Source organism: Carcharodon carcharias, chromosome 3 (genome assembly GCF_017639515.1).
Source record: "Carcharodon carcharias isolate sCarCar2 chromosome 3, sCarCar2.pri, whole genome shotgun sequence".
In the NCBI taxonomy this organism is placed as follows: domain Eukaryota; kingdom Metazoa; phylum Chordata; class Chondrichthyes; order Lamniformes; family Lamnidae; genus Carcharodon; species Carcharodon carcharias.
The window spans coordinates 223886384-223903490 of record NC_054469.1 but is presented as its reverse complement, the minus strand read 5'-3'; the positions used below and the strand labels follow the sequence as shown (position 1 = coordinate 223903490).

The window sequence follows — 17107 nt, the reverse complement described above, 5'->3', positions numbered from 1 at the left end:
TTATATGAAATTAACGATTAGACAAAATTAACAGGCAGGAAGAGACCAGCTGGTCCATCGAGCCTGTTCCAAATTAGGAAACTACACATCTTTATCTCATGAAGGACAAAATTGTAAGGCTTATTTTCAAATTATTTAACTTAAGCTGGATTATCAACATCAACTGCATTTCTTTGTTTGTTAATGCTACCGGAAAGAACTTCTGTTATTTTTGATCAGTTGCAATTCAGCCACACTATAAATTCACCATGACCCAATTGTAAGGAACAAATCTTTTTATTTCTATTGGACTGTATGTTAAAATTACAATGGCTGCAGTTTGAAAGACATGTCCACTGGAACAGAATGAGAGATATATACAATGCTGCAGTCCTGGAACAGACTGTGCCATGAAAGACAGGATGGTGCCAGAATGGAGTCCTGGACCAAGGGAGCTGCCTGGCAATAACATTTTAATTGGCTCCTGACCAGGAGACCAGGTTTTTGTGTGAGGGCAGTGCAGCAGAATAGCTTCTAGGTTGAAAGGAACAAGATCTGAAACCTCTTTCTCCTGTGTGTGGAAGATTCCAGTAATTCCGCAGTAATAGCAAGCTGGTTTTTTCTCTGCATATCTCCATAAACCTGCTCTCTCTCTGAAAACCCCTGTCAAGAGGCAAAGGGGAAACTCACTGTTAGAGACATTGAAAGGCAAGTGCTCAACCAGTGAAATAAATACTGAAAGTGCTGGAAGACCACCTCGTGTTATCAGCAAGAACTGAAAGGAATTTGGTAGACATTGATCAAAATCATCCCATCGAATTCTGTGCTCTGGAATTAGTGCTATTGAACTGTTTTATCCCATCCTTAAAATCCATGATGTGTGTGTCTTATATGTCTTGAATTGGTGTGGAGTGTGTTTGTTTGTGTTTGTTTGTGTTTGTTTGTGTTTGTTTGTGTTTGTTTGTGTTTGTTTGTGTCTGTTTGTGTCTGTTTGTGTCTGTTTGTGTCTGTTTGTGTCTGTTTGTGTCTGTTTGTGTCTGTTTGTGTCTGTTTGTGTCTGTTTGTGTCTGTTTGTGTCTGTTTGTGTCTGTGCGTGTGTGTCTGTTGTGTGTACAGATTTAAGGGGGTAGAGTTAAAGTTATAGAGTTAGAAGTTAGCAGTTCATGTTTCTTTCTTTTGCCACTGGTTAACAACAGTTTGTTCAATAAACAGTTATTTACTTACTAAGTTTACAAACCTGGTGCTTGTATTCTGTTAACCTAAATTAAGCAATTAAGTAGAATTGGGGCAATCTGGTGGTTTGGTCAAACTTTTCAAATTTGTCGTGACTCAGGGAACAGTGGGTTTTGATATTACAGTGCACTGTCTCCAGTGAGTCGTGACACAATTCAATGGGAGACCACATCCTATTATTCAAGTATACAAGATGTGATGTGAAATCTGACAGCCGTCTTGCTTAGACAATCTAGCAAATTTCTTTATTTTGTCTACAAACTGTTTCATACTGTTAACTGTATTTTAAGGTAAACAAAAGAATATAACATGAGTTAAAAACTGGCTTAAAGTGTTTTCAGAAACTTAAAGCAACTGTTTCAGTTATTTTAGGTAATTCATTTGTGTCTCATGCATCAATTTGTCATACATATTTTATTTCTGATAGGGCATTTTACCTTTGGAGTATTTAAACAACAGCGACCAATTCAAAGCTGAATGCATGCTAACAAATACCATGCAAATATTGGAACAATTTACGGTATGAAATTTGTTATTATTATCACTTTTCTAAAAATATGATTAAATGCATGCTTAATTAAATAGTTTGCTGTTTTTCTGTATCTTAATCACCTTCCCAATCTGTCTGGATATCTTTGTTCATGTTCATGAGCTGATTTGTACAATTGAGTAATTCAAAATCACATGATTAAATTTTCTTAGAACTTTCTTAAGTGGCCACTCATTTGATTCAAGGTCAAATTAAGTCACAACGTCATTCATTACTTTTTATATAGAATAGCACAGCTGATTAAATAATACACATGCTTTAGGATCACACTGTTAAGAATAAAAAAAGGTTCATGGTTACTTTGACTGGAATTTTGTCCGCTATGCCAGTCCGCCGTAGGTAGAATGGTGGCTCAAACAGTGTGGCGGGAAAACATGACAGACATGGATTCCCTTTCCCGTACTTTGCTGGGACTGCTGCTAACCACCCCTAACCATTTGAGGAAATGCTGGTGGTGCATAAGGTTTGGTCTGCTCACCCTTTTGCCTTTCCTTTTTACCTTTTTCTGCTACTGCCCAAATAGAAGGTGACAGTAGTCCCAAGGTAGTGTCATCACTGACCTCCATGTCCAAAGTGGAGGAAGAAAGTTTTGTAGAAGCCTTTTTCCTTCCAATTTGGTTCCCAGCACCTTAGTTGGTCTCAGTTTCTGTCTTCCCTGAATGGGGCAGTTCTGTCCTTTTTTAATGTCACTTGCCTTTTGTTTAGTGCCGAAGCAACACCCTTCTACACCTTTTCAAATTTCTCCTTCTTGGCTCTCTCTTGGCAGTAAGAATACAGCTGGGTGCCACCCTGCTTAACCAATGAAGCTAACTTAGGGATCACAGCTCAGCAGTATGAGTGGATGGAAGTTCCCACTAAGGGAAATCCAGTCACCTGTGCTTAGCAATTCCTTCTTGACAGTGCCTCTGGCAATGTGCATTCCTGCCCTGAACTTTCACAGGGATTGTATGATCTCCTGTTGTAATGGTCTAAGTGACTGACATTATGGCAAATGGTTAGGACAACTGAGGAAACTTCTGGCCTCCCTGTTCAAACTATTCATTTTTGTTTAAAAAAAAAAGTGTTTATTTTGGTGAAAGACCCAGATGAAGGGTTGAAGAAGTAAAATTGGAGGTGAGGTTAATTCAGGATACAACTCATTGATACCAACATAAAAACAAAAAAACTGCGGATGCTGGAAATCCAAAACAAAAACAGAATTACCTGGAAAAACTCAGCAGGTCTGGCAGCATCGGCGGAGAAGAAAAGAGTTGACGTTTCGAGTCCTCATGACCCTTCGACAGAACTTGAGTTCGAGTCCAGGATAGAGCTGAAATATAAGCTGGTTTAAGGTGATCATTAGCACTGGGAACATGCTAAGACGAGGTGTAGGACTTGTCCTGTGTATTAGCCACCATATTCAGGTGGAGTGTTACTGACGGCTAGAGGGGGGGTAGCGGGTTCTGGCACTTAGTCACCAAACATTGGTGACCTTAAACCAGCTTATATTTCAGCTCTATCCTGGACTCGAACTCAAGTTCTGTCGAAGGGTCATGAGGACTCGAAACGTCAACTCTTTTCTTCTCCGCCGATGCTGCCAGACCTGCTGAGTTTTTCCAGGTAATTCTGTTTTTGTCATTGATACCAACGCCCATCCCGGACCCTCCACCACTGCCCGTCCCTCTGTCCCCATCCTGTCTAATAATTTGACCTAGGATTACAGTGATAAGATGTTGCCTCTTTGGACTTTAAGACTTTGAAGATTTAGGAGGAAGGTAAAATATTCCATAGTTTTATGATTGAGAGAAAGGTTGAGTTAGAACAGAAGACTCAGTAATTGTAAGTCTATCACGTGTCAAAGTTTGATTTCTGAATAAAGTTTTGTCCTTCCCAGACTGTTGAATATATAAGGGTGTGATGTGGAATTTATTAGTGTGAATTTAATCACATTGAACAAAAAAAATCAGAAATTAAAATAATATCGGAGAGCGATTAGTTAAGGAATTGAAGAGAAATTAGCGAAGAGGGAGAAAGGCAAAGCATTTGTTATATTTTTAGAACTTACAGTTTATTATGATGACATTAATTTCATGGTAGTGGTTACTCCTAACACCTCCATGCAATTGCGGTTCTGTACCACCTTTAATGTAGGAGGACATCGCGAGGTGCTATGTAAAATGAAGGATTGACACAGTAGTCATTGGGGCGGGTGACTGAATGCATTCTGGAAGAGTTCGGCTTTCAGGAGAATTTTCAAAATAGTGGAACAATTGGCAAAGCAGAGAGGTTTAGGAACAGTTCCACAGCGTAAGCTGCCAAGGGTAGAGGAATGTGAAAAATAAATGGTAGAATTATCACTGCAACATTAATGGGATGATGTAGCCTTGCATTGTGTGAATGCCAGTAAACCGTTAAGTGTAGAGAAACATATGGACCTTGTTGAAGTTCTTCATTATTTTGTAGGTGAAGATGATTCACAAGAAAGAGACAACACTGTCGTTTTTGTTTAGTCCCTTTAAGTAAGTAAATTCTGTTCTTTTTGTTTAGAGTTAATCTAAATGTATTTTTTCTATTGTATGAATGATGAGAATGAACCATTTATGTGATGTACCCTTAGTTTTTCAAGGACACTGTGCATAAATGCCAAGCATCAGTGTTGCATACTGAAGTCAGTGTGCCAATGTTTGGTGACCAAGTGCCAGAACCCGCTACCCCGCCTCTAGCCGTCAGTAACATTCCACCTGAATATGGTGGCTAATACACAGGACAAGTCCTACACCTCGTCTTAGCATGTTCCCAGTGCTAATGATCAGCATTGCTGCCTCTGTGGACTTTAGGTGAGAGCTTCCTCCATAGGTCCCATTTGCATTGTGCAGAGGTAGCAAAGCCAAGCATCAGTGTAGGAAAGGAGAAGGACCTGCCCAGTGCCTGAAGGGCTGGACTGCAGCAGGATTGGGTAGAGAAAATGCGAGGGGAGCAGAGCAGAAACATATAGCAAGGGGAGGGAACAGAATGGATTTCAAGAGAAATTTGAATAGCAGTTGTCGGAGTGGATGGCAGTGAAAAGGGAAGTGGTAGGAGTGAAATTGGGAATTGTTGGAGCAAAAAAAGTGGGAAAATTAAAAGTGAAAGAGGGAGGAAGTAAAGAATAAAGTAAACAAGAAGTAAATGAATGGCAATAGTAGGAAGAGAGAAATGGGTGTATGGGTAAACGGACAAGAACAGAAGCTGTGAATGGGAATGTCATGGGAAAGGGGAGAGGCTAAGGAGTGGTGGGGAGGAAGGAGGCATTCACTGAGTGGGTCTGGGCATGGCGAATGCCAGCATTAAATTGCACAGGGTGGGTAGCAGAGACTCTGGGGGGGAAGAGACGGAGGTTACCAGTTTCGATGGGAGTGGAGAATAGATGAATATTACCAGCTTGACTGAATTGGAAGGGGAGAAGAATGTCAAGTTGAGTTTGAGGAAGAGTGGAGCATTAAATGAGAGGGTTGGAGGAAGAGAATACTGCTGAGAAAGAGTTGGAGGAGTGGATAGGGTGCAATATCTCTGAACTGTGTCTGGAGGGCTTAAGAGTTCCTTTGTGAATTAAGACAGTGGGGCGGGAGATGCTTGGTTATGAGAGAGTAGCTTCTGTTTTAACGAAGTTGGTTGAGGGGTAAATTGGCAAAGACACTAGGGAGAGCTCCACTGCTGTTCCATGTAATCCTTTACCTGGGAGTGCAGAGATGGCTTTAGTCAATTGTCTCATCCAAAAAATGGCACCTCCAGGAGTGCAGTATTCTCGCACTGGAGCATCAGCTGAGATTTTACATTCTAAGCATCCAGAGTGGGGCTTGAACACCTTCTATCTAAGAGCTGAGAGTGCAATCCACTGAGCCACAGCTGGCAGTCAACAGTTACATTTGAGAAGGCTAATATAATTTGTTCTTCCCTTTCACCTAAATATTAGATGGAATAAGTGTGACTGCGACTTGTCATTAACTGGAGAGGACACATTTAAATGCAGAGTTAACACTGAAAAAGTCAATGATCGAAGTGCCAGATGGCAAGCTGCTATGTTGCCTCTGTTTTTGTTAGATACAAGCCAGGACCATAACCCTATTAGCACAGTGGTCATGTGGCTGCTATTTCACCTCAAGGAAAACAAAAATCTGTGGTTGTGCTGTCAGAGCTAGAGGCCAACATGTGAAATGAAGATTTCATTAAAGCAGCTGGTGCTGCTGAAAGCAGGGGTGGGTATGCTGTCACTGTCAAGAGCATATGTTTCTTGTTACCAAGGTTTTAACATTTCCTGCCTTTGTTGTGATTTCTGGTTGACCCGCTGAAGAAGGTCTTTTGTAAAGATGAGATCTAGATTTTTTTTTTGTCCACTATATATTTTAATTATTGTGAAAACAAAATTAATATTAAGCGTTTAAGAGGACATTTTTTTCCCTGGAAGCTTGCAATTCTCTTTCCTCCTGTAGTGTAACTGTGAAAGGAGTGAGAACTACTTGGCCTCCTGACTGTTTCATACTCTGTGTTTGTGTCAGACTATAAAAGGTTTGCTTACAATATTGAAGTACGTTTTCCACAAGGATCCCCAGTGGATTGCCTCTCCATGTGATTTGCTATTGCACTTGATGCCCACACTGATGGCTCTCTCTCATTTTGTACAAAGGTTTCATTTTATTATTGAAATGAGCGGTTTCCCTAGGGCTTCTTTCACAAACGTCACTGTAACCTTGGTGTAAACTCCATTCATGTGTGTAAGTGGCGTTTCTGGTGAAGCTATACTCCTCTATTTCTACGCCTCATCAGATTTTCTAGACTCCCTTCTAGACTTTGAACGCCTTTCAGCATCACCTATGAAGCCTCCACTGCAGCAGTGCATCTGTTTTTGCCACCATGAGGCACTTTGGAAAAGAGCAAAAGAAGTTGCAAATATAAAGCACCCTATTTGACCTCAGGATCACCAAAGCGCTTCACAGCCAATTAAATATTTTTGGCGTTTCCCCACTGGTCAATCGTTGGGAAAAGTTTTAAAGGCGTTATTTAAATGTCAATAATTGCTGAGACTGACCATTAATCTACCTCAACAAAACACTACGCTAATTCAGGAATGTCTTAGAAAGTTGCATGTGACTCAGTTGTTAGAATGGTAAATGATCATTAATAGTACTGTTGTGTTTTATCCAGTGTTCAGAAAATTTATCAGCAGGTGAAAGTTTAATACTTTGAATAGGTTCAATCATTAATTCAGATGAATATTTGTACCTAAAATGCTAATCCATTGTTTGATTGGCTTGTTGTGCATTTCTAGCATTCCTTGTTTTGTTTCAAAATTCTTACCATTTGTGACATTCATCAATGATTCTGTTTGCTGAGACTGATTGTCTATTCTGTAAAGTAGATGGTTTGGGACAGGGTTACCAAGATAACAAAGGATTCATGCAATGGTATGTTCATTTTGGAATTCTACTTGCATGCATGTTTTGCACATTACCAGTCTTTCCATGTAGTGCACTTACCCTGATGGCATCTGATGCTTTCATTGATCAGGCATCCAAATGTGACAATTGGTATTTCTCATTGGGATAGGCTTTGCTAAAGAGAAAGGAATAAAAGAAAGACTTGCATTTATATAGTGCTTTTCGCACCCACTGGGTATCACGAAGCACTTTACAGCCAATGAAGTGCTTTTGAAGTGTAGGTCATTGTTGTAATGTAGGAAATGTGGCAGCCAATTTGTGCTTGGCAATTTTCCGCAAACAGCAGTCTAATAATGACCTGATAATCTGTTTTTGTGATGTTGATTGAGGGATAAATGTTAGCCAGGACATGGGGATAACTCCCCCGATCTTTGAAATAGTGCCATGGGATCCTTCACATTCACCTGAACAGGCAGACTTGGTTTAACATCTCAACCAAAAGACAGCACTTCTGACAGTGTAGCGCTCTCTCAGTACCGTGCTGGACTGTCAGCCTTGATCTTTGTGCTCAAGCCCAGGAGTGGGCATTGAATCCAGAACCTTGTGATTCAGAGGTGAGTGTGATTCAGAGGTGAGTGTGCTACCAGCTGAGCCACAGCTGGCACTAATGCTGAAGAAGCAACAGTGAGGTTAACAGTGCTCACTTATTATGGAGTACCTTGCAGTGACTGCACATGTACAGTTTAATGCCGAGATCTGGAAGTTGCTGTTCAATTTCCTTGGTCCTTCAGTCATTGCACTGGTATAGAGACTCTGCATTGAAGTACATGAAAGAACATGAAGTTTTTTTTCATCCTTCTATGGGATGTGGGCATCACTGGCAAGGCCAGCATTTGTTGCCCACCTCAAATTGCCCTTGAGAAGCTGCATTATTTATGTGATAGCCAGAAGAACTTGGGAGTTGTCTATTGTGGATTTTTAATGGCATGATAAGTCTTAATTAGTGCAAAACAACTTCCCCGGACCAGAAAATTAAACTTTTACAAGTCTGGAGTTTCGCTCCTTCATATTTCAATGATTGTTGGAGATTTAAAAAAATACTTTTTTACTTTTTCTTTTGTTCCTTTCTCCTTTTCAATCCCACCTTTTTTCCTCTTTCTCTATTTTGCTTTTGTACCTGATTTGACATTGAATTAGATATTTTCACTGACACTTCCTGGTTCAGACTCTACGCTGCTCATTAACGATTCCTCAGCCTGATTGGTTAGGGAGATTTACGTTTTCATTCCCTGTTCGCACAGGTCCCAGATCTGCTATAGAGGGCACTGCTCAGAAATGGCTCTCTAATTTACGTTAAAGTTCCAGTGCAAAGTCTGTGATCTGGCACCATTTGCTTACTGCTGAGAGCAGAATCCTAGCCCATTGCTTGTTATTTTGCCAAATTTGCTAACCCTGCCACATTATCATATGCTTCACTGTGGCCTTGAGGGAATTCCTTGAAAAGTGGAGTACCCTTTCGTCAGGAGCACTAGAAAAGGGAGAATTTAACAGCCGTAGGCGCACATAGATTATTAAGAGAAAGCATTTAAATAACTCATCTATATTCACATTCATCATTTTTCCCCTATGGAAATGTCACTACTTATTCTTCTCAGTAAAGATTTAAAAAAATTATTTTGTATATTGCCAAACATCTGAATATTGTATCAAATGCTAGTCAGCAAAGCTTTGTATGCTGGTTATTTTTGATGAATTAGGAGCAAAACATTTGAATTAGTCCATGGTGGATTTTGTTATTGGAGGCAGAATGATTTGTGAAAGCAGAACAGTAATTCTGTGTACTCTGAAAGCTACCTGGTAAATGTTTAAATTTTGAAGTGTGCTCTGTAACACGATAATATTTAAAAATGAACATTATTGGCGCTTGAAGGATTCCTGAAGTGAAATAGTTGGCAGCAATCAAAATGAATAAAAATGCTGTTTGTGAATTATTCTTTTTACCCAAAGGGAGCAATTCTATTTCAAGTACCTTCATTCAAAATGTAATGGGAGTCCGGTGTTGGAGAGCTTTGGTTTTCAAAACAACTACACCAGGAAGTGTCAGAACTGTAGCCCATGATGAAGATTCCTCAATGATGGGCTCCCTTTTTATGGCAATGTTGTCAAGGGAGAAGCCAGATGGAAGCAAGGTGGTTTGCAACAAATAGCCAATGAGAAGTCGGGTGAAGTTAGCAAAGACAGACACTTGGCGGACAGATCACCCACCTAGCCTCTTGTCTTGGCAATTATGTGTGACACATGATGGGAAAATAAGGGCATACGAAATAAGAGCTAGAGGAGACCATTTGGACCTTTTGGGCCTCCTCTTGCATTCAATAAGATCATTGCTGATTTTCTACCTCAACTCAGCCTCCCTGCAGTATCCCTGAAGTTCCTTAGTACCCAAAAATCTATCAGCCTTTGTCTTGAATATGTTCAATGGCTGCGTGTCCACAGCTACCTTCCATGCGCTCTTCATGGACCATGTTGATGTATGCAGGAATGTGCTGTACCTGCCTGATGGGAGGAGGAGGCCAAGCAGGGATACCAACATTACATGGGTGCGGGTGGCTGATGCCATCAGTGCCCAGGGGGTGCACAAGAGGTCGGTAACAGGTCTGAGGAGGATGAATGACCTTATTCGCTCCACCAGGGTAAGTTTCATCAGATGGTTGCATAAATCACAAAGACTCTCAATATGTCAGGGTCCGAGGCCCAGGGGCAATAGCTTGTCCAGCCTCACAGTCCCACCTCAGTTTATCCATGCTGTAGCGGAGTGCTCACTGTGCCTCCCTCACTCTTAACAGACATGGAACACTACATCGAAGGGGGCTGGGGGGCAGGTTGGAGGTAAGGGGGGTGTTGGAACCAGCTTAGGCACAGAGGGAACCAGCAACCTCTGCAAATCACAGGCTTGTCTGAGCCTTCCCCTTGCAGGTGGATTTGCTCAGCGCTCTGGAGGGAGCTGGCCCACAACCCTTCTGCCCAATTCACACCAATGATGACATGCCACAAAAGTGAGCTAACTTACAAGCGAGATATGATAAATGAACCAACTTCCGCTGCTCCAGTCCATGCAACATGCAACTCCTGCCAAACATGTTCTCTTCTATGAACAGCAGAAGTTCTGTCACAATCGCAGAGAATGTGAGAAGACAGGCGGCGATGGATGGTGTGACCATTTTTCAGATCTCTGACAGAATTCGAGGAGAGGGCATCTGAGCTTGCAGGAGTGGAGCAGGGCAGAGCCATTGGCGATGGGGAGCTCGGCTTTGAGCGTCCACCTCGTAAGGATTCACCCTTTCGATGCAAACCTGAGGGTCAAATGTGCCTCGATGTTCTAGGCAGCTGATGCTGTCACTAGCGCTCTTCTACTTCACTTACAGGTGCCTTCCGGAAGAGACCAAGGCCCGAGGAGGAGGAGGAGTAGGAGGAAGACTCCTGATCTGGCCCCAGCCCCAGCCCAGAGATCTGCCAGGAGGGAGTGGAAGAGGAAAGCTCTACACTTTTAGAGGTGTCACACTGGTCACTTACACCCTCCACCAGCTCAGGGACACACACTTCAGTGGGTATTGGTGCTAGTTTAGGAAGGGGCTCACAGCTTGGTGGACACTGCATGGACACATGTCCACAGCAGGATGAGGCAGCTTCAGCTGAGCCCCCTGGCTCTCAGAGGACTGCTGTGGAAGAGGCATCTGTGAGGTGCAAGTCAGATGACGAGTCTCTGGAATTGGCCTTCCAACTCATGGTGGAGAGTCAGCAAGAGGCGGGGGAACATCGTGTGGATCTGTTGGAAGCCTTCAATAGAGTGGCATGTGAGTTGGAAGAGTCTGTCCAACTGCTTGCTGATGAAGTGGTGCCCACATGTGTACGCATGGAGGTCTCCATGGGGAGGCTGGTGGACCAGGGAGACCAGCGTCCAGCAGAACGCCCAGTTTCTGCCAGAGGCGTGTGCAGACCTGCACTCCATCACCTTTGCTGTGGGTGAGTTCATGCAGTGGCGACGGGAGAGGGGAATGGGGCACCTCGATAACCCTCCAGGTGCCCCTTCCCCTCAAGCAGTCAGGCTGGGGCCCTCAGGCACCCAAAGGGAGGAGGAGCAGCAACTGGTCAGCCCTAGGTCATCCACTCTCTCCAAATTCCCTTTGCCTGTGACCCCCTTCAACCTTCTCATCTGTCACTGCAGAGGGTGCAGGCCCACAGGAGGACAGCCAAAGTAAGCCAGGGCCCGCCAGGCCTCAGCCCTCAAGAGGACTGCCGCCGAAGCCATCAAAGGGAACAGGGCAAACAACTCCACGGGTTGCCTCCACCCCTGCTGTGGACATCAGAGCAGCACCTAGTAAAAGTAGTAAACAACATAAAATCAAGAAAATTTGATCTCGAGTGGTTTCACGGGTGGCCGCTATCATCACATTATTTCCAAATATATCCACTGTCAGTAAATAATGTCTACTATTGTCATTCAGTGTCATTACATAGGCTTCATGAGACCTTTCTCCCCCCCCCCAACACCAGCAGCACAGCTGCACGCAGCCGGACCACGAGTGAATCTGGACGGAGAAGTGTCTGTGCCAGGGCCTTTCAGAGCCTCACGCAGGCACTCTCCCACGCATGCAGAGCCTTCATCCATCACACTCACCTCAGCGTCCGGAGCATTTTCAATGCTGCCTGCTGGGGTTCTCTTTCTGTTGTCTGTCTGAGCCGACCTGTATCTCTGCCCAGCCACTGATTGCACTCTCATGCAGCACCGGTGCACGTCCAACATGAGGCTCTGCTCACTTTTGATATCACAAGGATGGCAGTAGTCAGATTGCTGATGAGCTCCTCCACCATTTCCCCTCCCCCAGTCATCCATGCCCTTTTCCCATAACAATAGACACCCGTGGCATAACCTTTGACCTCCCCATCGTCACCTTCCAGCCCAAACCCTTCTCACCCCAGGATGTCGATGTTCCCTAACTTCCAGAGAACCCCACCCCCATCCACATTGAACTCCACGACCTCCCCTTTGCCACGCCCAGGGTCCATTTCAACCCCCTTGTCTCCACCAACTACCCTTGCCACCCTTCTACCGCTACAGACACATCCCCCCCCCCCCCCCCCCACCCACCTTACCGGCTCCCTCTGCCCCTGTTACTCTAACCATTTCCTCCTACACCCACCCTGAGTTCGCTCCCCAGGAGGCAGTCATTGACTCCACAAACCCCACCCCTGAATGTTCACCTGGACATTCCACACCACCTCCCCCCTACCCCAGCATTTCCAGCATCTGTAGTATTTTGCTTTTGGACTAATTGGATTGCTCTTTGAAAGAGCTGGTGTAGACTTGATGGGCTGAACAGCCACCTGTGCTATACTGTTCTGTGATTCCATAAAATAGCAAATTGTCTGCATATTTGAAGAGGACCCCGCTGGCTGGTGTCCTTGTTGTCTTCAGTTTAAAATTATTGCCAGCCAGGTCACTGCAGGAGAACGGTATGTAAGTCACCTGCTCCATTTTAAATTATGTCAGATTGGGGTGAGGTGGTGTGTGAAATTCCAAGGGGTGTTGCCAGCACCGGGTATCACTGCACCTCTAAAAATTATCATTTTCATATTTGCACCTCCTCTAAGACAGCCAATTTCTACCTGCATAACATCACCCGACTTTGCCCCATCTCAGCTCATCTATGGCGGAAACCTCATTCATTTCTCTGTTACCTCTACACTTGACTATTCCAATGCAATCCTGGGTGGTCTCCCACATTCTACTCTCTGTAAAATTGAGATCATCCAAAATTTGGCTGCCCCTGTCCCAACCTGCACCAAGTATCTTTTTGCTCCTGTGCTCGCTGACCTACACTGGCTCCCAGTGAAGCAACGTCTTGACTTTAATATTCTCATCCTTGTTTTCAAATCCACCCATGTCCCCACCCCTCCCTATCTCTGCAATCTTCTCCAGCCCCATATCCCGCTGATATATATATCTGCGCTCCTTTAATTCTGGGCTTCTTAAGCATCCTCGATTTTAATTATTCCACCATTGGTGGCTGTGTCTTCAGTTGCCAGGGTCTTCTGGTTTTGAATCCCTCCCTACACCTCACTGACTCTCTATCTCGCTTTCCTTCTTTCGGACACTCCTTACAACTTACCCTTTTGATCAAGCTTTTGGTCATCGGACCTAAATATCTCCTTACGTGGCTCAGCATCAAACTTTGTTGTATTGAGCTTCTGTGAAGCACCTAGGGATGTTTTATTACGTTAAAGGCACAGTATAAATAAAAGTTGTTATACTAGTTCACTTTTTCTGTACTCCACGGTTAAGTATTATAATGAGAATAATATAAACCTATTTTGCTTCAAATGTTAATCTGTCTGTATCCACTGCACTGTCTGAGACATGGTGTAAAACTTTCTTATTGAGATATCCACAGAGGTTGTGTGTGATCCATTGCAAAAGTTTTCAGATATTAATAGCTACTGCTAAATTTTTAAGGCATAACTTCTTGTTTGATCTGCATTTAGTCTTGATCTTGGAAATGAGGCTCGGGGTTAATTTATACCTTGTAACTTGTAGCCTAAGAGAATTATGCTAAAATGACTTCCATTTGACTTTCTCCCACATTTATTAATCACTGGTCATTCATTGCAGGCTGCTTTGACAACTGTGGTCCATTCTGGATGCACACACAGCATCTCAGCATCATGACAATGTGATCATGATGTGCTGCTGTGGATGAAGGAAAGAATGTCTTTATTGGCTATTCTCCAAACTGAGGTCACAGAGCTGAGAGTTCTATGTCATGAGACAATTGCAAATTTTGATGCGCTCAGCGGGTGTGAGAACTGACACAGAACTGACTCTGTGCAGCAGTGTACATACATCATCACTGAATTATTTTTTATTTATCCTTGGGATGTGAGGATGACCTTCAAAGCCAGCATTTATTGCCCATCCCTAATTGCCCTTGAGAAGGTGGTGGTGAGCCACTTTCGTGAACTGCTGTAGTCCATGTGGTGTGGGTACACCCACAGCTTTGTTAGGTAGGGAATTGAAGAAAGAGCCACAATCATTAGAGTCTCTGCTGCTGTCATTGTTCTGAGGTTAGGGCATTTATCTTCCAGATTGCCACCGATAGCAGGAATGCCATGTGTTTGTCGCCGTTGGCATTCCATCAAGGTGAAAGCACCTTATTATTCTATTTGCAGATGTTGATATTACCTGTTTCCTCTGTTGAGGTTAACCCGAGGGGCAGAGGAAATGACTGGAATGGTTCAGAGGAGTTGTGTGCCAAAATTGGCTGCTTTAGACAGTTGCTGGTTAATATCAATCCATTTCAATCCCAGCAGAGGACTGTTGCATGCTATACTTTGGCACTTGTCTACTTTGTAAGCATGTGACACAAAACTACTTGATCATCGCCAAATTTGCGTTGAAGTGTAAATTGATCTTTCCAGGGTGGCTGTCTGCATTTGATTGGAATTGAAGACAAGTATGGCACTGTGAAGAAAATCTGCTGACATCTTGTCTCTGTGGCACAATGTAGATGCAGTTATACTATTTAGCAGCTGCTGTATAAATTACAGTTTACATTTTTTGAAACTCACAGTACAGCTCATTAGAGCTAAAACATCAAATTGTTTCAAGAATATTGCATATTTGGTTGCACAATTTTGCTAACTTAACAGAAATGGCTACTTTCATGTTAGGCTTCGAGACTGAACTAAAATTAGCAAGGGGCTTTTTTTTTTATTGTTGGTGTTGCTTCTTCAAGAGCAACAGACTATTATAAGATCTTAATTGTACACATTCCAGTCTTAAAGCTGTGCACTCTGCCGGGAAACATCTTCAGCTCACACAGTGAAAGAAATCCTCTGGACAGTTTGTACTTCAGTTTCCAAGTTGTCTATATCACTGGACTTGCCTTCCTCAGGGAGAACCTTACACTTTTTTTTTTTAACATTTAAGGAAGAAAATTGCACTTGATATAAATTCTAAATTTGTAATACTGTCACCAATAATTTCTCGGCTTTTAGTTCAGCAAAGGCTTCATGTGGAAACCCAGATGTATGTGATATTTGGGTGAAGAGAGATCCAGTACTAAAGAGAGAGAGGCAGAGAGCTTGAGAGATGGAATTCCAGAGCTGAGGGTCTAGGCAGCTGAAGGCACAGCCACTGATAGTGGAGTGATTAAAATCGAGGACGTACAAGAGGCAGGATCAGAGGGGTGCAAATGTCTCAGAGAGCTGTAGGGTTGGTGATGGTTACAGAGATTGGGAGGGGCAAAGCCATGGAGGGATTTGAACACAGGGGTGAGAATTTTAAGATGGAGGCATTGCCAGACTAGGAGCCAGTGTAGGTAGTAGAATTGAAAATTGCAGGTGTACAACGTAATCCATATATATGCTATTTATGCTTAGTTTACCATACAGGAGATTGCCTCACCATGGACCAGATTTGCCTGTATGGATATGTTTTAAGAAGGCCTGAGCAGAAAGCGGTGTAATGTTGGTTACAAAATGCTACTCGCCATGACTGTTCTTCAAGGATTCTCATCCTTCCAAAAATGCATTAACAAACATTAGCAAAAAGTGAGAGAATTTTTATGACTTTGAATCTTATGAATGAACATAGGCAGCATGCTGCAGCACCAGAGTTAAATTTTAAAGCCAGTATTTCACTTGGAGTCAAACCTGGAATTAGTGATCTTACTGAACAGAAAATTTCCAAATATCCCCACGGCAGTATATCAGTCTGTATCCTACAGAAGTATTTGGACGGATACCGTAGTTTCAATTGACAGGTATATTTCAATGGAGCAGCATTGAGATGAGATGGTGGCTCAGGAGTGCAGAGTAAGAAAATTTGAATCTGACCAACCAATAACAGTTGCAGCATAATCTTTTTACCATGTGTAACAAAGTCTAGCCACGCACAGTGGCCGGGATTTTCCGGCCCAGATGTGGCGGTTCCAGCAGATGCGGTGAGCCAGCCAAAAGCCCATTGACTTCGGCGGGACTGGAAGATCCCACCCAATGTCTTTAGCAGAAGGCGTACAGAGAAATAAACACAATTATACTGTTTTTCACTGGGTAGACATAACCTTCATCAATCCATTCAACCCTGACTCAGTTGTGAAGGAAAGCTCGGGATCTTTATAGGCCTCTAGTTACACAAAATGCCCTCGATGATTCATTACAATTACTGTTATCAGGGGATAAACAGGATGCCAGAAATTAGGAAGTTCCTACAAAACACCAGCTCCCAACTTGTGTGCCACCTTGGATATGATTAATCATCCTCAGCTTTTTGTCTTATTTCCTTATCTCAAGACTGTCATGATTAGCTCATTTCAGAATGTTGTGAGGAGAAGAAGTCAACAGGTACAAATCTCACACACACCTTCTACTTTCAGTAGAAGCTAAAAGGTAGTAAACCTGGAATAACACATTCTTAGGAATGGACAAATTTAACCATTTCATTATTTTGGGCTACAGTATAAACATACAAGCCATTTATAAATAAAAAGAAAGCAAAAACCATCATATGAGATTAGACCAGATCCCAATCCTATGTATATATGAATACGTGACCTGGGCATCTTAAATGAAGCGATAGGAGACATAAGAACAGGAGTAGTCTCTTTGAGCCCACTATGCCTCATTTTTATTCACATGGGGCTGGATTTTACACATCCCGCTGGCGAGTTTGAAGATGACGGAGGGCTCTTTAAATACAGAAAGTGGTTTGCTCACTGTCTGCCTGCCCCCCTCTGCCCCCACTGCAATTATACCAGTGGTGCCAGTGGGTTATTGAGGCTCTTAAGTGAGCAAACATTTCTCACTTAAGTGATTTCCCACTTAAATAACTTCCCTTCCATGAACCCATGCTGACTTTGTCTAATCCCATTAATACTTTCCAAGTGTTCTGTTA

General features: G+C 43.0%; 1 protein-coding gene across 7 annotated transcripts in view; it reads left to right on the top strand.

The window, feature by feature from the left end:
• Positions 1–17107, top strand: part of pign (phosphatidylinositol glycan anchor biosynthesis, class N) — a 125843-nt gene that overhangs the window by 45015 nt on the left and 63721 nt on the right. For all 7 annotated transcript variants that reach the window (XR_005942665.1, XM_041184935.1, XM_041184938.1 and 4 more), the window contains 2 exons: positions 1640–1732; positions 4205–4260. Coding sequence is in view for 6 of the 7 variants with exons in the window: in XM_041184935.1 (XP_041040869.1) it covers positions 1640–1732; positions 4205–4260 (149 nt within the window). In the remaining variant the exon portion in view is untranslated. The remainder of the gene's footprint in view (positions 1–1639; positions 1733–4204; positions 4261–17107) is intronic.